This window comes from Diabrotica virgifera, chromosome 3 (assembly GCF_917563875.1).
Source record: "Diabrotica virgifera virgifera chromosome 3, PGI_DIABVI_V3a".
Taxonomy (NCBI): domain Eukaryota; kingdom Metazoa; phylum Arthropoda; class Insecta; order Coleoptera; family Chrysomelidae; genus Diabrotica; species Diabrotica virgifera.
Window position 1 is genome coordinate 74,248,208 of NC_065445.1, and position 24,262 is coordinate 74,272,469.

At 33.1% G+C, this 24,262-nt stretch overlaps 2 protein-coding genes across 3 annotated transcripts in view; both read right to left on the bottom strand.

Annotated features, from left to right (window-relative positions):
• The window catches only part of LOC114337097 (Bardet-Biedl syndrome 1 protein), a 113,005-nt gene that overhangs the window by 40,184 nt on the left and 48,559 nt on the right, over nt 1-24,262 (bottom strand). The window lies entirely within an intron of this gene.
• The window catches only part of LOC114337096 (ring canal kelch homolog), a gene marked incomplete at its 5' end in the record, with an annotated part of 54,332 nt that overhangs the window by 1,905 nt on the left and 28,165 nt on the right, over nt 1-24,262 (bottom strand). The window contains 3 exons of the mRNA XM_028287475.2: nt 2,879-3,220; nt 5,081-5,281; nt 21,098-21,460. Coding sequence (XP_028143276.2) covers nt 2,913-3,220; nt 5,081-5,281; nt 21,098-21,460 — 872 coding nt within the window. The remainder of the gene's footprint in view (nt 1-2,878; nt 3,221-5,080; nt 5,282-21,097; nt 21,461-24,262) is intronic.

Consider the following 24,262-nt stretch of genomic DNA (forward strand, 5'->3'; position numbering starts at 1 on the left):
TAAAATGGGGTATGGGCAAAAATGCCAGCGTAGTTCAGACTGAACTGGCTGGCATCTCCATAGACGCAAAAGATATGACCCGGAAAGGTATAGTCCGCAAAACCATAATAATCTGCACAAACTTGACTGCAAAACCAGGTGTCAGGACTAGTAATGGAGTGTCATGAGTCACTAGCCAAAGCTTCGGTTGGTAACAACATCATCCTGACGTGGGTTAAAGTACACAACGAAAATAAAGGCAACCGCATTGCTGACCAGTTAGCTAGGAAGGAAGCCATTTGATAATTATCGAGGCCTATCACTTTTATCTGTGTTTTCAAAAATATATGAGAAGGCATTTCACACACGTCTCCTCTCGTATACTAACAAGCACACCATTATAGAAAAGTCTCAATTTGGTTTCCGTGAAGGTATAGGTGTGCAAGACGCACTACTAACGCTGTGCAATCATATTTTATCGAACTTTGATAAGGGTAATAAAGTTATCTGTTTGTTTTTTGACTTAGCACGAGCTTTTGAAACTGTAAATCATCCAATACTGCTGGAATACCTTTATCATAGTGGTGTTAGAGGAACTGCGTTAAAGTGGATCCACACCTTTTTATCGAACAGGTTTCAAAAAGTTAAGGTCAATGTGAATGGAAATATAATATTTTCTTCAGAAAGAAAGTGTCCTCTCCGGAGTTCCACAGGGAAGTATTGGCCCTCTTTTATTTTTGATTTTCGTCAATGATTTAAATCAAGTGATAAACGATAGCTCAACATGTTTGGTTCGGAATCCATTAGAACATTTTTCTGATGCAATAAGCCTTTGAGTAGAAAACGTGGAACAGCAATCTGGCTGTTATGTCACTCAATTTGGTGACGATACCACAGTTGCACTAAATTCCAATGATTTTTTTCATGTAGTACAAAAAGCAAACTGTCTTGTAAAAAGTGTAACTCATTACTGTTTAAATAATGCCCTAATCTTAAATGGATCAAAGACCAATATGGTAACCTTTTCACCTTTTACTATGCAGATGAGTCCATTAGTAAAACTTGACAATGGGTCAGTGGTAAATAGCCACTCCACTAAGTTGTTAGGTGTTTACCTGGATTCTAATTTGTCTTGGAGCTCTCACGTTGATTATGTAGTGAGAAGATTGTCTGTGCACTGTTATGTTCTATGGCAACTTAGGAATTTTGTCTCCCTAGATATTTTAAAACTTTACTATTTTGCTCATGTACAGTCAATTTTGCATATTGCTTAGTTTGTTGGGGAAATTGCTCGCGAATTAATGAGGTGCTTGTTCTTAAAAAAAAATTATTCGTACCATGACGTTTAGAAGTAGTATTTCGCTGTATATTTTCAGTTGTGTTGTTTATGTAAAGTCACATAGATGGAATTTTATTTGCAGAAATGATGTTTCCTTAATGAGTGGCTACAATTTTCGTTACAGAAATGATTTGGTGACCCCTGTTCGCCACTTGACCGTTGTGGGCAAGGGTCCTTACCCAACATGCTTTCGTTTGTATAATAAATTACCTATTTATGTTAAAGAGTCAAATATTTATGTATTTAAGAGAACAGTTAAGGACTTACTTCTGGTAAACACTTTCTATTCGTTAGAGGAATACTTGCAGGCATCTTTTTAACAATTTGTATGTTTTTGTGTATATTTTATATGTTTTTATGTTAACTGTTTTTATGTACTTATAGTTTTTACTGATTATAGATTGTATTTGACGCATTTCAATACTTGTAAAAGTCAGATGAAATAAAGACTATTGATTGATTGATTGATTGAAGCAAGCCTAAGACTCTTAGGACCTGGTGATCTTTTTGGCTGGTCAACTGCAACAATCGCTGAAATTGTCAAATGTCACTCCCACACGCAAACCGTGAAAAGATGGGAAGAAGGACCAGGAAGTAGACTTGCCAAGGTAACACTAAGGAACCTTGGGAAGTCAGCATCAGAAAAGTACTTGAGAATGACCAGGAAAAACCTACGCTACCAACCCTACAGTTGGTTTTTTAACTGGTCATTGTCAACAAAGAGAACACCTCCACACACTGGGGCTAGTAGACACACCTCTGTGCAGGAGGTGTGAACGAGATGACAAAACTGTCGAGCATGTCCTATGTGAATGTCCGGAGTTATCGTCATTACGAGAGTATGCGTTCTGCGAGCCTTGGCCTACACCTGCCGACATAGGGGGAGATGTCCCCTGGTGATTTGTGTCCGCCTTCCTGGAAAAGGCAGGATGGATAATGAACTAAGCACGATAACACCCTGGGAGGATGCACAATGGGTCAATTGTAGCCTAAGTGCTGTGCGACTTTACTCAACCTCCATACTCTACAGATACAGAGAAAGCGTGCTGTAATACAGTAAGTGCAAAAGTGACTGCAATGTCTCTCTATCTCTCTAATATTGTATGAAAACATAACGAGCGATCCACAATTATTGGGATCAAAGCTAGCCGTGCAAAAAATTACGTATGTCTTGTTTTAATCTGAATTTATATCATTGGTTTATCAATTAATTTTGATTAACATTATAAAACATAAAAAATCAGTCAAAACCTTTAACACAGAACTTTAATAAAAAAATAAAAAGAATTAACAAAATTATAAGTTACAATAAGTAACAATAAGTAACAATAATAAATAAAATCAAACAACATGCTGTATATGTCCACCACCAACATCTCTACATAACCTAACTTTTTTTGTTAAGTTGACGTACACTGCAAAGTTGACGTAAACTGGACTGGAAAGTACAACTGAATTAAGAATAGACATGCACTGTATAGCTATCTCTGTCGTTCAAAGCCACCTATGGTGACAATAATTTTGGATCACACGTTATAAACAAAAAAACAGTTACCTTACCTAGATCTCCACCACTGCCAGCACTCGGCAACCTTCATATCGGTTTATCAATGATCGCCACGCCCGCATAGCTACGTCCAATACTCATAGAACTGGATAACATGATCCAGCAGTCCGTTTTTGGGTTATACACTTCAACCGAATTCAAATTACTAGATCCATCATCACCACCCACCACATAAAGAAGTCCGTTCATCGCGACAACGCCAGCGTTGCGCCTGCATAGAGCCATATCTGTAACTGCGATCCATTTACACTTGGCTGGGTCGTAGGCTTCGACTGACTTTCGAACTAATGGGCCGTCATGACCGCCTACTGCATAGAGGATGCCGTCTAAAACACCTAAAACCAAATATAGATCATTATTTCATGAGGAGCAACATAACACCGCAATATTGTACACTGCGCGTCAGAGAAAACATCCATAAAATTTAAGAAATTTTTTATCTTTTTATGATTTTCTAATTTATATCAAATTAAATCTATTGTGAACTAGCTGACCCGGCAGACGTCGTACTGCCTCAATAGATAAAAAAGCTAAACTTTTGTAAAATAAATAAAAGGAATTCGTAATTAATAAACAAAAAAATTCTCGATATGAATGAGATTTTATTATTATTTTCAATAGAGCTTTTCACCGATTGTCATTTGTTTCGAGCTTCTGTCAGGTGTCGTCTAATATTAATATAACATACGTTATCTACGTCATACGTTATTGGTATTACCAATGATACAAACCAAAGACCCCATAGAGACAATTATAGGGGAACGACAGTTAGGATGGTTGGGCCACATCCATAGACTAAACGACACAAGAATAACGAAAAAAGTATATGAAGTCAGAGTACAAGGGAAAAATAAAGTAGGTCGCCCAAGAATGAGATGGGAAGAACAAGTTAGACAAGAAGCAGAGAAGAGAGGACTGCAATGGAGTATGGCAAAACAATTAGCTCAAAATAGAACAGCATGGAAAATAAGCATCAAAGAAGCACCACAAGATTAAAACATATGGACAGAAAGATGGGTCATATAAGTAATTTATATTCATTAAAATTGTATTGTTAAAATAAGTATTGTATAATTATTAAAATGTATTGAAATGTAGACATTGAACTAGTTGTAAACAGCCCAACACCGAAAGGTACGAATGGGCTTAACTGATAAATAAAAATAAAAATACAAACCAAAGATGTATGCCGTAGATATCTTAATATTATACGACACATGACAGAAGCTCGAAACAAATGACTGTAAATGTAAAGCCCTATTAATTACACATGATGTTTAAAGTAATAAAGTTTAGTTAGAAGGAACAAAATAAAGTTTGTAGTGTAACACTTACAATCTTAAATTTGTTTATTAATATATATGAAATAATTAAATATATATTTTTTATTTAATTAAATAAAATTAAACAAAATTAATTAAAATTAAATGAAATTTTATACTCTGCTGCTTGTTCTTTTCGTGTGCTCAGAATTTTTCTCCTGCGTACGGTTCCGTTTAGAGATATTTTTTGAAAATTTCGCAAGATTAAAAAATTCATATTTTTCTCCTACTTGCGGTTCGTCAGAAAAGTTCCGTTTAGAGAAATTTTTTGAAAATTTAAAAAATTCATATTTTGCCCAATTTGAGTTCCAAAGTTAAACTGTTACATTTTCCTTCTATGAAATTTGCCTCTCGTTCTTCTCATGTCCTCAGAATTTTTATACAGTTAACTTAATTTCGTATTTTTTAAGTCATTATTGTGAGAGTTGCGGTGTCATGGGCAAACCGCCTTATGACGTACGGGTATGAAAAATAGATAACAACCTATTCTCAGTCCTTACGAATACACGTGTAAAATTTCATAAAAATCGGTGTAGCCGTTTCGGAGGAGTATGGCAACTAACACTGTGACCAGAGAATTTTATACATATAGGTGTAAATATTTTGGTGGCTACTAAAATGACTATATAAAATCTTATAAACCTTCCCTGAACTTCCACAAATAATTCAACATCAAAATTAGCCAAATCGGTCCAGCCATTCTCGAGTTTTAGCGAGACTAACGGACAGCAACTGATTTTTATATATAAGATTGGGTCAGTTACTCTTGTAGCACGTAACCAAACATTAAACGTAATTTCCGGTAGAAACCTTACAGCAGTAAATGAAACAAATAAATCACGTACAAAATATATAATTTATTTACTTTCTTACCTACGCCAGCCCCACTTCTTCTACAGCACATATCAGGTACCATAGTCCAAGTGTCAGTCTCTGGAGTATAGCATTCAACGGAACTTAAGCACTGTCTAGAAGCGCCATCGTAACCACCGACGGCATATAGCTGGCCATAAAGAACACCTACACCTACGCTGCTACGACGGATCGACATCGAAGATATTATACGCCATTTGCCTAAAAACAAAATAATACTAAATATTGACCAAGTACGTTGCACATGGTTTAATATAAAATGAGAAACAAAACCTGTAGTTCAGAGAAATAAGGAAAAAAATATCCTGTTGGTGACACAACCCCCTCCAGGCCGAAACCAAATTTTTTGAATAGTATGGACATCTATAATAATAACCTATATGTTTCCTGCAGCCGATTGTGATGATATACATAGTTATAAAAAAATGACGATCAAAAAACGGTAAATTTTCGCTTTTTTCGTCAAGTACCAAAAAGTTAAGCATTTTAAACAAATTTGAGAGTAAGAAACTCATAAATCGTATAAAAAACTTCAATATTGCGTTCGCTGAATATGTCTATCCTTATTGGTTGCTTAGAAAATTGCAAAATAAATTATAAATTTTGAGTTTTTATTCATAACTTATGTAAAAATTAACTTAAAACCTTCTTATTACACGAAATGCTGAGACTTCTGGTGCTTAAATCATAACCTAAATTTCAAAGCAATTGGTCAAATAGTTTAAAAGTTATTTAATTTGTTTATCCCAAATTAATTTTTTTTGCAACACTATAAGTCAGAAAATGATGAAGTTACAGTAATACTTTGGATAGTTTATGAGAGGAGAAGATTTACACTATTAATTTAATTAAAAAAAAAATGACAAAAAATAATTCTAAATATTGCAAAATTATTTTGCAAGAACATGTGAATTAAAAAAAGGGGGGCTAACTTCGTCCTTAATTGTCCTAGGACAATTGTTTTTCTTTCTAAACGTGTATAAAAATTCAGTCTTTCTAAATATGAACGTCTTTTCTACGGGTAACGGTTAAAAAGTTATTCTAATTGTTTATAAGTAAGCAAAAATCGACATGTTTTTGCAAAATAATTTTACACTGTTTAAAATTACTTTTTGTCATTTTTTTAAATTAAGTTAATAGTATAATTGTTCTTCTTTCATAAACTGTCCGAAGTATTACTGTAACCCCATAATTTTCTGACTTAGTGTTGCAAAAAAAATGAATTTGGGATAAACAAATTAAATAATTGCTTTGTAATTTAAAATATAATTTAAGCATAAGAAGTCTCAGCATTCCGTGTAATAAGAAGGTTCTAACTTAATTTTTACAGAAGTTATGAAAATTTATAAAATCTCAAAATTTATGACTTATCTTGCAATTTTCTAGGCAACAAGGATAGACATATTTAGCGAACGCCATATTGAAGTTTTTTATATGATTTATGAGTTTCTTATTCTCAAACTTGTTTAGAATGCTTCACTTTTTAGTAATAGACGAAAAAAGCGAAAATTTACCGTTTTTTGATCTTCATTTGTTTATAACTATGTAAATCATCAAAATCGGCTGCAGGAAACATATAGGTTATTAATATAGATGTCCATACTACTAAAAAAAAATTTGGTTTCGGGCTTGGAGGGGGATGTGTCACGAGAAAAATCTTATTTCTCTGGACTACTGTATTTTCAACTGAACTTTTCTAAAATCAGTCTGGGGATTGAATCAAACAAGTTTATGTGTTTAAAAAATAAAAAAGTGATACAGCCCCTGCAGCCCTTCGGATAAAGATCTCTTGGGCGGATTCTAGGCGGTATCTCTCCATTTAAGCTGGACTGAGCCTACGAAGACCCGATCTTCTGCACATCTGTCTTCTGCTTATCATAAATCTGGAGACCCAGTTACTCCGAGCTACCCCTTATCCACTAGGATCAGCATTGGCCCAAAGTCAGAACCCATTATAAGTTAAGTAAGAAATGTTGAGCTGTAAGACTCCAAGAAGTCTCCTCTGTCTGGCGTGAAGACTACCCTGTTTCATACCTCTCCCACTAGCCCAAAAGTCCTGAAACCAGAAGACTGCGCTGGATGGGTCATGTATAACGGATGCAGGAAGACCTAGCCCTCAAGAAAATCATAAAGCAGGCACCAAGAAGCAGGCATCGAAAAAATAGCAAAGGAAGACCAAGGCTTGGATGTATGGAGCAGGTACAACAACTGAAAACCTCAAAAATCACTAACTGGAAGCTTAAAGCCCATAATATACCGGAATGGCAGAAGATCTTAGAACAGGCCAAGGCCCACAAAGGGTTATCGTGGTAGTAATGGCGATAATGAACTCCATTTTTAAATAAACATTCTATAAACTCTGTTTTGTTGTATTTTTAAGGTACTAGTACACTTTAGAAGACCACAAATAAGCATTTTTTCAAGATTTTTTTTCTCAGAACCTTTATAAAAAATGAACATACAACTTTTTACATATTAATATCTAACTCTTAGAGAATACAAAAAATATATCTTTTTTCATTTATGCACGTAAACTAATATTGTAGAGGGCACCAAAGTCGAGGCCTCGAAAAAAAAGTAGTCCCGATGGCGGACAGTTAATCTCAGGATTGGGATCTCTGAAACAAAAAAATCGTACGGCATTTGAAAAAGGAAGGTTTCTTACGTGACAATTTACCACCGTTAGTGAAAAATGCCACAAAAAAGATTTTACGGAAATTTGAAAACTTTTTGTGAAAAAATCGCCCGTTTTTCGTCAGTTTTTCATGGTTAAAAAATATTTATATTTTATTTTTTGGTCTTATTGTGGTAAATTGTCACGTAAGAAACCTTCCTTTTTCAAATGCATTACGATTTTTTTGTTTCAGATATTCCAATGCTGAGATTAATTGTCCGCCATCATTTTTCGAGGCCTCGACTTTCGTGCCCTCTACAATATTAGTGTACGTGCATAAATGAAAAAAGATATATTTTTTGTGCTCTCTAAGAGTTAGATATTAATATGTAAAAAGTTTTATGTTCATCTTTAATAAAGGTTCTGAGAAAAAAATTCTTGAAAAAAATGATTATTTTTGGTCTTCTAAAGTGTACTAGTACCTTAAGTTTTGAACTTTTCCGTTCAAGAGCTTATATCCACTATTTTAGTCAGAACACAAGACTTATGACTAAAACTTATCTCTCATAACTTTCTCAAGATCAATGAATACCATATGAGCGTTTAATTGCTTGTGTGTGTGTGTGTGTGTGTGTGTGTTTGAGCATTATTGGCTTCGGAGTCAATGTCCATTCGCCATCTTACTTTTTTGGGATTATTTGTATTATTTATGCTGAAGCTCTAAAGGAGTGCTTCCTGCTTTCTACTGATTTGTTCTATTATGTATCCAATCACAATCCTGCTCCAATTTTACAAAGAACTATTTTATATACCTATATCTAATTTTCAACGATTTTTGTTTTTATTTGGAATTATTTCTTTTCATTGTGATTTTTTTTATCATTCTTTTATGTATTTTTTTTTAAATTTTTTTAATATTTACTTTTTTTTTATATATTTTTTTTGATATTTTTTTTTATTTTTCATTGTCTTTTTTTTCAATATAATTTGGGATATTAGACTAGGACACAATTTGACGCTCAGGGGTCGATCAGAGCATTTAGACGAGACAGGTGGACCTCGGATAGGCATAGGGCTTAACACGAAAGGAAAAAAAAACATAGGTTATAAACTTAATCTAATACATAAAATATGTTTGTACAAAATTTGATACACATTGCAATCTTCTGCTCTTAATAGTTGAGTTAGGTTATATGGTCTGGTGATTTTGGGTATTTTGGCCATTTCTTCATTTAATAATTTAACCTCGTTTATTATTCTAGAACAGCCTAGGATCATGTGCTCCGCTGTACCTTCTTCTCCACATGAACAATTAGGAGAATCACTCAATTTTATTTTATATTTGTACTGGGGAGTTAAAACATGGTTGAACCTTAACCTGCACAAAACAGAGAAGTTTAATTGCTTATTCGTATATTTTTTCATCAGCTACATTAAAATGAAAATTATATCCGTTGTTCATCTGTATTGCATGAATCCAAACTGATTTTCAGATATTTCCTCAGGCATATGTCTATCAATTACTCTCTTCTAGTACTTATGGCCTTGAAGTCTATGCATTGTTGAACATCTCCTTTGTTTTCTAACAGGTGCTTTTGTGGCTATACTGTTTCTCCATTCGTCTGGCATTTATCTTCTAAACAAAAGAAGTGCCAACATAGACCATTCACAGGAATTACAATGGAATATTTTCTCGTTGAAAAAACTGTATCCTATTATTTCTTTTCTTCTACATACTATTTTGTATTGTTTCTCTATACCTATACTTTGTTGTACACACTATTAATCTACTTAAAATGTTTACCAGATAGATGCTGCTAAACAACTAACTGAAGAAAAATTGAATACACCCTATTTACCTACAATATAAAATCAGGGCGCGAGGATATATATCCACTGATTAGGGAATTAACTGTCATTGTCAGAATAGGCGTAGATATACGTTCCTGCTATGTCCACGTCTCGAATGTTGTTTTTGATGGAATGTGTCTAAATATATTCAACCTCTCATCTTTACTGATGAGCCCAGAGAAGTTGAAGAGGGCAAAACACATTTCTAAGAACTGGTGTTTGGATCTTTGATTCTATTCAAAAAATTTTTCCCAGTCCGAAATAGTGGATGTGTGAGTTATTCGTAAGGGGATTTTTCCACATTCTCTATTTCATTTGTTTGATTTTGTTACGATTGGTCGGTAAACCAACTTTGTATCTTTTGATCACTTACTGTGTTCAAAGATTGACATCTTTTGTATTTTTGTTTTTTAAACATATATTTTACTTTAAGTAATTAGGGAATTAAAACTTGAGACAGTCATTAGGGAGTTTTTGTGCACACAAATACGTAAACGTAACGCATCTTTTTGACATATACGCTTGCGCATTAATGGTTGAACTCCCGTATCGCGATACGTATTACCTAAGGTTACGGGCTGGTACGTTAGGTTCATACGCATCCCTATCGAGCCGAAAGTCACCGAATGCACACGAGGATCTTGCCCGATTACCTACCAAATGAACATTTCATCAGCGTACTACCTGTTTATAAACATTTTAAGGTTATATTGGTTATTGGTTTAGTCTATTTGAGTAAAATTATTCTGTGTTTGTAATTGGAAATTGGAGCTTCATAATAGATTTAAAATTTTATTGTTTTTAAGTTGTCTATTAATAAAGCAAAACAAACAAATCTTGTATTAATTTAAGAAATACAGTGATCACCACAATTAATAACTAGATAAACAAATGACCTAGTTTCAGTAAAATTTTCAAATAAATATTACCACACTATTTACATTATACCTACCTACTGGAATTCTGATGTAGGTATACAATAATTTACAACTAAAAAGTAGGTATAAACAAAAATAAAACAATTTTAACCTAAGGAAAAATAATATTTTTATATTTAAATAGAAGCAATTAAAACCATACAATTTCATCATTCATTTATCTTTTTTTTACATTTGTATATTAATTGTATATTGTGTGAACATTGTTTTATTTTTTTAAATGTCAACGGAATTTAAAAATGACTTTACGATTTGCTTTACGTTACGTTAAGGCAGTTACAAAAACTACCTATTTTAACATTCATCCTCTACGACACGTTAGTTGCTTTACGTATAGGGAGATGCGTACGTTACGTAGCAACAAAAACTCCCTATTGTCAGAATAGGCGTAGATATACGTTCCTGCTATGTCCACGTCTCGAATGTTGTTTTTTGATGGAATGTGTCTAAAGATATTCAACCTCTCATCTTTACTGATGAGCCCAGAGAGGTTGAAGAGGGCGAAACACATTTCTAAGAACTGGTGTTTGGATCTTTGATTCTATTCAAAAAATGTTTCCCAGTTCAAAATAGTGGATGTGTGAGTTATTCGTAAGGGGATTTTTCCACATTCTCTATTTCATTTGTTTTATATCCACTGATATATATCGTGATATATATCAGTACTTTATTTTGTACTAATTTCTACATAAGGTTAAAACCAACAACAATTGCTGTCGCCGTAGAAATTTGGATTCAACGGGAAAAAGATCTGAGTGATTAACCAATTCAAATTAAGAACTTTTATTACAAAAGGAGGAATATGGCTCTAGGTTTGCCCTAGATTTTTTGGCAAACTTACTGGGCCGTCGCTTTTTGGGAGAAAGACTTACTGCCGAACAAAGAGAACAGGCTTATGAATATTTTAATTCAGTCAACACAGATTTTGTTCCGTTTGTAATGGCTCTAACTTCGAAGTTATAGTTATGTATGGTCCAAATTTCAAAAAAACATCTCCATTATTATGGCGGAAGTCTGTTCCAATCGCTGAATCTGCTTGGCCTGATAAAAACATATTTATCGAACGAATTAACCAATTACTTACAGCAGTAGCTTCAATGGCAGGCATCGAAACGTGCTTTTCAAGCTTTGGACTTGTGCATTCCAAATTACGAAATAATTTAGGAACCGAAAAGGCTGCTAAACTTTTATTCATGTTTGAATATTTAAACAGTTCTTCATACCAAAACATACAATTGGGAATGGATTTGGCCTGAGCAAGAAACTGAAAGAAGGGAAAATGATGACGCAGAATTAAGTCTTGGTTGCTTTACTGGTTTTGATTCAGACACTTCCGATGTTAAACCATCATTTTAATTATTTTCTAAATTTTGATTTTATTTTTTAAATGTTCAGAATTTTAAGTTATTTTGGAAAAATAGAAATACCTATGTTTAAATTAATGTTTTCAATATTTTTACTTACTTTAGTTGTTACTTGGATACACGTATCATTTTGTTTTCCGTTTATGTAACATACTACCGTTGACTGATAAATATACTGGAAGATACGAAACTAAATGAGCGTTTATGTACGACACCAGTGGTTTTAGAAATAGATGGCGTTAGCAGCTTTCTAGGTGCGAGATTGAATTTACCTGAGACAACGATGAGCCGTATTCAGGTAGCTTTGGTTATCGGAATTTGGGGTCGGTCGGGTCGATCGGAATAAAATAAAAATTATTTAATTCTTTTGATGCATTTAAATTTGAGTTCTCATTCAACGATAACAATGGCAATCTTTGAAATAATTATTGGAGTGTACCTATGTATTACTTTCTAAACTCGTTTTTAAATTAGCAAGAATAATGTTGTAGTTGTAATTTGTCTTCTAATTTGAATTCTTGAAACAAATCATTAAATATTCTAAAGTTTATTTAATAATTTTATATAATATATATAATAATATAATTTATTTAATAAAAAATTTATTTAACGAGAAAAATACTCACTCGGTGATTTTAGATATTGTACATTTCTTATTTGCCTCATAATCTCGATAAAAAAATAGGTAGTTATTTTCGTTAATTACAGTTTCTTCTGATAATTGTATATTTTGTTTGGATATATTGCAAACATATTTACTTAAATGAAATTGACTTAGTAACCCGCTCGGCCAATTTAAACTCTTCGAGAGAAAAATGGTAAGGACTCATGAATGGTTGCAATCGCGATTTCCAACAATTTCTTCTAAGTTTTTTCGTGCCGTCGATATTTTCCGAGTTAGGGGGAAAATAGTGACTAAGTATAATTATTGAATTATTTATTATTAACTTTACTTCTTAAAGGTGCCGTGTATTTCTGCGTAGGCGTCCACCGTGCATTGTATTGTCAAGTGAGATATTTGATAGTCACGATTACATTATTCTATTAAGAGTAATTTCATTAATATCATTTGGCGAATATTACCCAGCCATGACATCTTTTTCTAGACCTCTCTTACCCTCTATATTTCCTTCGAGTTCCAGTTGCCGACAAGTATATCGTTCTCCTCGCAATATGTCCCTAAGTATGTCCATGATATTTTAAGCATTCGGTGCAGGCACCTCATTTCCAAGACTTAAAGTTTGTTAGTGGAGCTGGCCTTTATTATCCATGCTTTCATTACATACAAGAGAACAAGCCAAACGTAACACTTTAGCGTATTGTACAGTAGAAAAAATGAAAGAATACCCATGAACGAACATAAAAAACACGCTGTATTTTCCTGTCACCGTGTCACACAAAAAATTGGACAGCACAGGTACATGTAAAGCGTCGTTTAAACACAACGACAAGTCACAGCAACTAGTTGTGATGACAAGTTGAAACGCTGTTTAGACGCTGCGATTCAATGCGATACCACCTTCAACCCAACTCCAACTTTGATAAGTTGTGCGATGCACCGTTTACACACAATGATAAGTTGCAACAACTCGATTGACCTTGATAAGTTGTTTGATTTATCGCTGTGTTTAAACGATCCTTAATAATTATTATTACATGTACTTGCGCTGGGCAATTTTCTTTGCGACATGATGACAGGAAAATACAGCGTGTTTTATATGTTCGTTCATGGGTATTCTTTCATTTTTCCGACTGTATCTCAGGTTGAAACCCAAATTTCAGTGAACAGTCATAAGAGTTTGGACGTCGACATCCCATTGTTTATGAGAGATATTTTTCATTAAGTTGAGCCCGTTTGAGCTGACAGTCGGAGTGAGTGTATATTGTCTTACCAAGATAGACGATTATCCAGTTTTATCCCCAAGAAGTTAATCAATTCTGAATAATTTATTCTAAACTCTTTAGGAACTACTTATTAACTTTTGCTCTCAGAACGAATTTCGAATAAACAATACGTTCTTCAGACACAAAGATCAACAAAAATATACATTCAAAAATACAAGAGCACACAGATCCGATATTGATTATATATTGACAAACAGAAACATCCCTCATTCTCAAGTACTAAACATAAGATGTTTAAGTGCAGCTAATATCGGACGTGATCACAACCTAGTACTTGGAAAAATCAGAATACATCTACAAAAAAAACAGGAAAAAAGACCCTATTGAATGTGAGACAAGAATAAAGGTAGAACAGCTACAAGACTTGTCAACACGAGATCTATACCAGAGAAGACTGCAAAAAGTACTGAACGAAAACTACATAACACCAAATGAAGACATAGAAGAAAGTTGGAGGAAGATTAGAGATAATATCAAAATGGCAGCAACGGACGCACTTGGAGAACGTAAGATAAGTAAACATATACGAAAGAAAAGGAGAACACCCCATGGAAGAAATAAAAATAAAATGCCAAGAAAAAAGAAAATCTAGCTAGAATACAAATTCAAAAGAACGAGAAAAACATATGTGAAGAATATAAAAGAGTTTGAAATGAGTTAAACTCAATAGTAAGAAGGAAGAAAACAGAACATTGGTAAGCATTTTCAAAAGAGATGGAGCACTACTTATACGGGATGCAAAAGGAAATGTGGAAAATGATAAAAGAGGTCAAACAGCAGAGATGAAGGAATTGATAGAAGTAAAACATATTGATACAAATACATGGACAACTTACCTAGAAAACCTGTATCAAACAGCTAATCATAAAGAACTGGAAAACCAGGATTAGAATCGGATGAGCAAACAGAAAGTAAAGAGGAAGATATAACGAACGCCTTAAAACAGATGAAAAATCGAAAAGCACCAGGGAAAGATGGAATAGCTAATGAACTTTTAAAATACGGAGGAGAGAGACTTCACAAAGAACTGAATATCCTGATAAGTAAAATAATAAATACAGGAAGAATTCCAGAAGAATGGAGTACCACTCAGATGATAGCGTTATTTAATAAAAGTGATAGGGCAGACCCCAGTAATTATAGAGGGATAAATTTACGAAGCACTATACTGAAACTCCCAACAAAAATACTGATGAAGAAAATAATGGCGTGCATAAATAAATATATCGGTTGAACAACGAGGATTTAGAAGGGGAAGATCATAACGATGCAGTTTTTGTGATAAGACAAATAGCGGAGAAATCATTAGAGTATAACAAGCGAGGGTTTTTCTGTTTTATATACCTAGAGAAAGCGTTTGATAGAATACAATTAAAAGACGTGATACACCTACTATATGACAAAAATTTACCACTGGATATTATAAAACTGATAGAAAACATTTATATACGAAATAAAATAGAAATGAAAGTCAATGGAATAATAACAGAACCCATATAGAAGCAAACACAGGAATCAAGCAAGGAGATTCGCTAAGCCCTCTACTGTTTAACATAACGCTGGATGCAATGATAAAACAAGTGAAGAAAAAAAGAGGGTAAAAAATGGGCGATAAAGAGATAAAAATACTCTGTTACGCTGATGACATCGTGTTAGTAGCAGAGTGCGAAGACGACCTACAAAGATTACTGCACGAATTCAACATTAACGCAAAAGAAATTAATATGAAAATATCAGCCCAAAAAACAAAAAGCTTAGTAATATCCAAAGAACCAATAAGATGCCAATTGGACTTAGACAATAAAAGTAAATACCTGGGAATTAATCTATCAGCCGACAATAATATCGAAGAAGAGGTTAAAGACTAATAATAATTAAAGCCAGTAGAACGGCCGGATGCCTAAACGATACAATTTGGAAAAACAAATACCTTAGAGTGGAAACAAAGGACCGAATATATAAGTCATTTGACTGAAGTTATTAGACCAGTTATGACTTAACACTGCCGAAACAAGACCAGATGCAAGCAAAATACAAAGACGTCTGGATACCAACAAAATGAAGATTTTAAGAAGGATTGCTGGAAAAGAACTACGGGACAGGGTAAGAAGTGAGGAAATCAGATGCATATGTGGGGTAAACAATATAAATACCTGGGTAAAGAATAGAAAAGAAGAGTGGAATCAACACATAAGCAGGATGTCTGAATCAAGAATAATAAGAATAGCCAGGGACAAGTCACCGTTAGGCCGAAGAAGTATAGGACGCCCAAGGAAAAGATGGAATGACAATTTAGGGACAGAATGAAAGGCACCGTTAAAGAAAAACAGGCAGTACTGCCTATATAAAAGAAAAAGTAGAAGAAGAAATTCTTTAGGTAGATTTTTGGTAGTATAATGTGCTTCTTTGGAGTTTTACTGAAGATTATTGTTTTCGTTTTAGTGGGAGAAAATTCTAGGCCAGTAGTGTTTGACCAATTCTCTAATTTCTAAATGACTAGTGAGTTAAGTGATTTAGCGATGTCATTGATTGCAATAAGGAAAAGTGCAACAAGTAGACCATTGAGGAATGTCGTTTAATTGGATTTTTGAGTCTAAAAGAACGTTATCGATTCGAATAAGTTTCGTCTATATAGGAAATTACTAATAAATTTTATATTTCCTGGAATTGACCAACTTAATAGAATTCTTATATCTAATCCCCAAATGGCACGCGTTATAAAATATAATAAAAGATAGCCATAAGCCAAACATACTTTATCACATCCAAATGACCCATGAATTACAGATTCAATATCCACTAGGTTGTCTAATATAGATGTGGACTTTCTAAATCCCCTTTGTATAAGGCTAGGTAGCTATAATATCAATAAGTCTAATGCTATCTAGTATCTATCAAGTGGATAAACTGATTAATTGTAGCAAGTTTTGTTCCATTGAGTTTTTTGACTAAGCTAATACTTTTCGAGTTATTTGAGAGTGAATATGTTCATTTTTTAACAAAAAAAAAAACACGTTTTTAGACGGTTTTGCGCAAATAACACAATAAGTATTTTATCGAAAAAAGTATTCAATAAAAATATACTTTATAAAAAATTTAAAAAAATGTCTGTATAAAGTCTTTATACTCAGTAGAAGCAGAGTTGTAGCTAAAAAAGTAAGTTCTTATTCGTCAAATTCCAAATCGAATATTTCAACGTGAAATAACCAAAAAATAAAGCACATTTCTTTAAAAAAAGCTTTGTTTTTGTTTTTAAAAAAGTTTCTAGCATTAAAGTAAGCACGTTACGCTGAAAATAAAGTTGGTCCTTTTTTTGTAAAAGATAGTTTTAAAAAAGCGTGAAAATCACCCTCTAAAAGGGAACTTGCATAACATTTTTATTTCGAAAGAGTTGCTATAAATTTGCTAACTCATCGCAACTTTTTTAAAGTGTTTAAAAAGCTTTGTTTTTGTTTTTAAAAATGTTTCTAGCATAAAGTAAGCGCGTTACGCTGAAAATAAAGTTGGTCCTTTTTTGTAAAAATAGTTTTAAAAAAGCGTGAAAATCACCCTCTAAAAGGGAACTTGCATAAAATTTTTATTTCGAAAGAGGTGCTATAAATTTGCTATAAATCACAACAGAACACGATTTAAAAAGAAAAAAAGTAGTTTGTGTTTTTCGTTTGGCCCCTCAAGACGAATAAAATCAAATTATTGTTACCGCTTCACAAGTGACTTTACTTATGTATTGTTTATAATACATATGATCTGTAAGTTTCATCGTAAATCTAGTTTTACAGTATTTTTTTTATTTTGAAAAAAATGCCTTTTTTTTTAAATAACTTGTGATACGAAATATCCCAAAGTGTAAAGGTATTTTGTTTTTCTGTAATACAAAAATTGGTTAAGATATGGCTGTTCCGAATTTGCATATACTCGTGATTAGTGACTCATTGAAGCCCTTTTAACTACAGCCTTTCAAAAATAAGCACTATGAACCGATGAAACTTACAGATCCTCTATAATAAGCATACATACGTAAAGTAACTTATGAAGCGCTACTGATTAATTTCATGTGAGATGCTAATTAGGAGGTGATTTTTAGATTTTTTTTACAAAAAAAAGGATCAACTTTATTTTGTGCGCAACTTGTTTACTTCTGATACTAGAAACTCAAAAAAATAAAGCTTATTTTAAACTTTTTAAAAAAGTTATGATGAGTTTTCCCCGAAAAGTTCTTAATTTTTTGGTTATTTCATGTAGAAATATTCAATTTTGAATTTGACAAATAATAAGAACCTACTTTTCATTAGCTATAACTCTGCTTTTACTGGGTCTACGACTTCATAATATGTCATATTTATATAAAACATTTTTTTCACTTTTTGATAAGCTGTATTTTTGCTATGAATGTTTTTTTGGTGAAATACTTCCTTTTTTAGTTATTTGCGAAAATCCGTCTAAAAACGTATTATTTTTTGAGAAATGAATATATTCACTCGCAAATAACTCGAAAAGTATTTACTTGTGAGGTCAAGACTAGTGAAAAAAACTCTATAGTCAATTTATATTTTCAACATTATTACAGAAACAAAAACAAAAAAAAATTAATACAGATTAATATGATAGTGACTGCTTCGTTAAAATTTTGAATACGGGCCACGTACAATAACCGCGTGTTCTTAACTAGTTCCTTGAGTAGGGAGAATTTTACACTTCCCTCTAAGGCTAGTTCCAACAAATTTAAGCTAGGCGCGCCACTATACGGGCAGGTTTTAAAGACAACAAAATAATGCATAGGGTTTCGTATCTTTCCGTATTTATCAATCAACGATACTACCATACGTACGTTTATATTTTTGCATTTTTTATTTAAGTAAAAATATATCTTTTATACTGTTACATTCTACATTTAGAGTCTTATTTTGGCCAATTTATTCTCCATTGAAATGTTATTTATATAAATATCATGGATATCTTGTGCCCTGTATAAAATAGACATATTATTAAATATGTTACAACCACATTTTGGAATATTTTAAATCGTTTATAATAACTTTCCACTACTTAAAAACTTCAGCTAGATATTTATTTACATATTTATTTCAAATTTTCCATGTTTATCAGTGATATTGAAACGTAGATAATACTATTTAAACATCCAATAATAGTTTCTTAAGTCGATACTCTTTTAGAAAATAAAGTGTATATACAATATTAGACATATTCAGTAAAAAATATCAACAATATTTCGAATATTAAGTATTAAAAAAATTGAATGTTCGATCTGCCGTGTGCAGTGGTACTAGAAATATTCATTTCATAATGGGCAACAATTTGGGCAATGGTTTCGTCATTGTTAGTGATTTTTTGGTGCTTACTTAAAAATTATATTATACCTCTTTATCACACAACTATTATCAAGAAGATGAATTATTTGTAAGTAAAAATTAATCACTTTACACTTACACGAGTTTTAACGTATGTCCTAAAAGTTTTGGCACAAAATTCATTGGCTTTAATTAAAAAAAAAAACAAAATAATACATTTGTAAAAGTATAAATGCCTTTGGAAACAAAAGTTTGCTTACTTTGTCTACTGTCAGTTTCAATTCACGCAGAACCATTTACGATTTACTTAAAAAAACAGAGTGCGAGCAAGGAATACCATCTCTGAATCTACCAAAAAGTGGAAGACCCTGTCAATTTACTGCACAGAGATTAGAGAGATTGGTGAGAAGAGAAAAAACAAGTTGGAATATCAACTAGGACATTCTAACAATAAAACACTGAAAACGTTTGTTTTCTATATATAGTTTAGCTCTCCAGGCCTAGAAGGCCCATGGCTTAGTTTACTATTCCTCTCCAATCTCTCCTATTTGCTGCTTTATTTTTCCAATTTGTGATTTTCAGTTCTTCTGTCTTTTTCAACATCTTTCTTCCATCTGGTTTTCGGTCTACCTTTCTTCTTCTTTCCTCCTATTCCTCCCGTTAGTATTCTTTTGGGAGTCTCGTGTTTGGCATCCTTTGGATATGTCCCAACCATCTCAGTCTTTGTGATTATTGTTTTGTTTTCACCTACTGTAAAACCTGCTTTGTTTATATTTGATATCACACAAGTTTATATCACTTTACACAAGAATTTAATTTCTTATCGTTGGGATTACTTTTTTCGGATTTTTTCACTGTATAATTAGTTAATTAATTAGGTTGTTTATTTATGCACCTACATATATTGATTAATAGTTATATTGCAATTTTGTATAACACAATTGTTTTATTGCTATATCTGCCCGAGAATCGAGTTAAGATACGAGCTAAACACGTGTGTTCTGTTCGCTAGTCAACGGCCGAATCCTTGTTTTCTATACTTCCACAAAATTTATTATAACTATGTGACTACAGCTGTTTCGGCAGAGTGCCTTTCTCAAGTGATTTAGTTTACTATGGGTTTGCCTTTTTAAAGTCTTTAACTGAAGAGGTTGAGGAGTGGGGAGCTGTTTGTCTCGAGTTGGTCATTCAGAATTATATCTGTATTTTTAATTTATTAATTTCTATAGATTCTAATAAAGATAGCTTAAGGCCTTTATTTTGAATATGCAGAATTTGAAACTCTTCATAAAAAGAATGATTATGATCTAGAAGGTGAAGTGCGTATGTAGAAGTGTCTGTTTTTCTATTGTTGAAAGCCCTTTTGTGTTCTGCTGTCCGTTTGTCAAAGGTTCTGCCAGTTTGACCGATGTAAGTTTTCGGACAGTCACCACAAGTTAGTTTGTAGACACCACTCTGTAGTTGTTTTCTCTTTCGGCTCTTATTGTTCTTAATATATTTGCTTAAGTTGTTGTTAGTTCTGAAAGCTGGTGTCATTCCTTTCTTTTTTATGTATCTGGCTATTTTTGTTGTTATCTTGCCAGTATATGTGATAGAGCAGAAGGTACTGGGTTCTTTCTGTGGTGGTGGATAGACTAATTTCAAAACTGACACTACATACCCTTTGTTACCAAAAGCGATAATCCTACAAACTTGCCACAGGCTTGCCCAATGGAGGATTTTTCGGCTTTACTGTTTAGGAAGGTTTATCGTGGACACTGGGAAGCTTAAGAGGAAGAATAATATGCATTTAAGAAAAACTGAGAGAAGTTGATCTGAATTACGTCTAGGGGCTCATGAGAGATATTCGAAGAAAGCGTCTAGTAGAGCAAAGTGGGCCACTGCGCATAATTCGATAGTATAGTTTAGTTAAGTATTGAGTTGTAACTTATGATAAACAGATAGTGTTTAAATAAATATCATCATTAAAAAAATACGATTATTTTGTGCCAAAACTTTTAGGACATACATTATGATTTTCAATAATAAAGATATACCTGTTTGTGGATCAAACATTTCGGCGCTGTTCAACCCTGTAGAACCGTCAAATCCTCCTACAGCATATATGCAGTTGTTGAGTACAGACACGCCAAGGGTGGACCTCCGAGCCTCCATGCTCTCGCAACTTGTCCATACGTCCAGCGCAGGATCATAAACGTCCACTGTTTTCACTCTGAGAGAACCGTTGAAGCCACCAACGGCATACACTTTGCCGCCCAAAACGGCCAAACCAGCTCTACATCTACGGGTGGGCATCTCAGCTACTTGGTACCATCTTTCTTCTTTGAAGTCGTAACTCTCGACGCTGCGGATTGCTTTGGGAGCTTGGCCGCCGACTACTAGCAGGACCTTAGGTAGACCTAATGGTAATAAAAAAACAATCAATTGTATTCTATTCACACTAACTACTTAAAAATTTTTAGCTTTCTAGTTTTACATTTTTAGGTCATAGTCATGTGGTGAGACCGCCCCGTCTGAAAAAATGTCCGATTCGTTTTTTTTTTGTGAATTCCTAATTCTGAAGGGTGCCTGGCAAAATTTTTGGGAAGAAATTGTTTAAACATTTTTTTAAACAAATACAGAAGATCGCCCTTTTTTGCTCCGGAAAATATGTTTTTAGTTTTTTTTTGGGTCATTCTAAACAAGAAAGGTATTTTGTCATTTTTCTCAGAAGTTGACAGTTTTCAAGTTATTGGCGATTTAAAATCTGAAAAAGGCGAAAATACACATTTTCGAGGTTTAAAAACTCATATTTAAATTAGTATTTTTGAGGGTGCCAAATGCTTAAATTGAAATTTAGACATTCATTTTCAAGATTCTGAAGAGAGATTCATTTTTCAAATTTTAAATCGGTTACATCTCGCAAAGTGGGTAGCAACTTTTGAGAAAAATGAGAAGATATCTTTTTTGTTTAAAATGACCAAATAATCATAAAAAATATTTTCCGGAACAAAACATACGGTATGCGGCAAAATAAACAGTACTGAAATTCGTATGCCTCAAATTTGTATGTGTCATGTGTTGAGACGTATTGAGTGGTTTATGAACGTTGTTATAACGTTTGTCAATATCATGTTAATGTTAGATACTTCATGATGGTTCTCAGTTTTGCAGAAATTTTTTTTATATTGGAGTATTATTTTCGGCCATACGGAAAAGGTCACGAAAACGGTCCAAGCTTAAAATTAATAAGCTTTCAGCAGGACGGGATAACCTGTCACACTGCCAGGGAGTTTCTTCGAATACTGTGCGATCATTTTTGGAGCTGCCGCTCACCAGAACTAACGCCACCAGATGCGTACATATGGGGAATGCTGAAGGGGTCACCTTCTGCCATTTCGGAATTGAGGACTAGCATTAAAGACTTTTTCGTGCCAGTGGCAGTGGCGGATCTAGAAATTTGCCTTGGGATGGAAAATTTGCCTTAGGGGGAACTTCCAATGAAAAACCAACCAAAAGACATAAAAAAGATAAACTCAGATTACATTAAAGACATAACTAATAACTTATAGGACTTAAGTTCTCCTAATTTTCCTAACTAGCGTGTTTATTGGGTTGAATTTGTCTTTCTCTGGTTTCGGTTTCATGCGAGCTAATATATTTTTATGTTGGAACAATTTTTTTCTTTAATTTTGGACCTTGTTAGGGTAGAAATTTCCTCATTTTCCCGCCCCGTAGATCCGCCACTGGCCAGAGGGCATCTTTAACATCTGTTTTATCGAGAACGTGCGTCGTCGTGAATGATGTTTGCAAGCCTATATCATGTATTATAGATATATAAATAATCATAAACATTTCAATTTTCATTTCAGTACTGTTTATTTTGCCGCACACTGTATATTATATCAGGTAATATTTTGAATTTGCTTAAAAAAATTGTTTAAACAATTTCTGCCCAAAATTTTTGCCCGGTACCCTGCTGATATGTTTAAAGGAAATATTTTGAGCAGGAATCCGCAAAGAAACCGAATCAGAAACATTTTAGTCTGGGCTGATTATCGGAGAATAGGCCATTTTTGGGAAAAGTTATTTACCAGTAATTTTATTGCTGGAATCGAAGCTTATGTTTATATATATTAATAATATAGGTATGCAAAGTCCGCAGATAGTGTGCTACTTTTTTTATTAACAAAATAGCGCCTACAAAACGTGTTTTTTTCAATTTTTGCTCCATAACTCCGAACATTTTCACTTTACACCAAAAACACACTAATAAAAATTCACCGAAATTAAATTCTGCATAAAGAAATGTTTTTCCCGATCTGCTCCGACGAAAATTTTCCTCGGAAAATGCGAGTTTTCCCAACAAAATCTTTAAATTTCAAATAAAGTTTTAGATAAGTAATTATCTACCAATAATTAAATAACTCGGTGACATAAAAGCTTTCTTGGTTTAGATTATAGTTCCAAAAGCCGGTGAAAATTAAACGAATATTTTAGCAACAATTCAATTGTTAATTAATAATTTACGGTCGCAATAATAACCAAAATAATTATGATACACTGACCAAACTTTGAAATCTTATAAAGATGAGATGCCTATTTAATACAGTGTGTCCATGGATGGGGTGCCCTAGAGGAAAAACTTTTTTATTTTCAATTTTAGCAAAAAATGTCATTCTTGATAAAAAGTTTTGCTTGTTCTAAAACCCCATAAAACGAAATAAAATTCAAGTTTTTCAAAACCTTATTAATTTTGTAGCCAATTTTATGTAAATCCCTATAAATTTTTGCACTAAGTTCAAAATCGTCCAATATTCTAGTTTTGCCGAGCTACAATGTATCTTAGTAACTGTCAACTCCGATAAACAATTTGCGAATTGTCATTCTTTTCGACAATGTTAAGCGTTAGGAGTCGACCGTTACTAAGCTACATTATAGCTTAGCAACACTAGATGATTGCTACCATTTAGAACTTAGTGCAAAAGTTTATAGGAATTTACATAAAATTGGCTACAAAATTAAGAAGGTTTTGAAAAACTTAAATTTTATTCCGTTTTATGGGGTTTTAGGACAAGCAAAATTTTTTATCAAGAATGACATTTTTCGCTAAAATTGAAAATAAAAAAGTTTTTCCTCTTGGGCACCCCATCCGTGGACACACTGTATTATGTCAACAAAATATACATTTTTAATTTTTTTGAATAATCTTTAAATGTTTA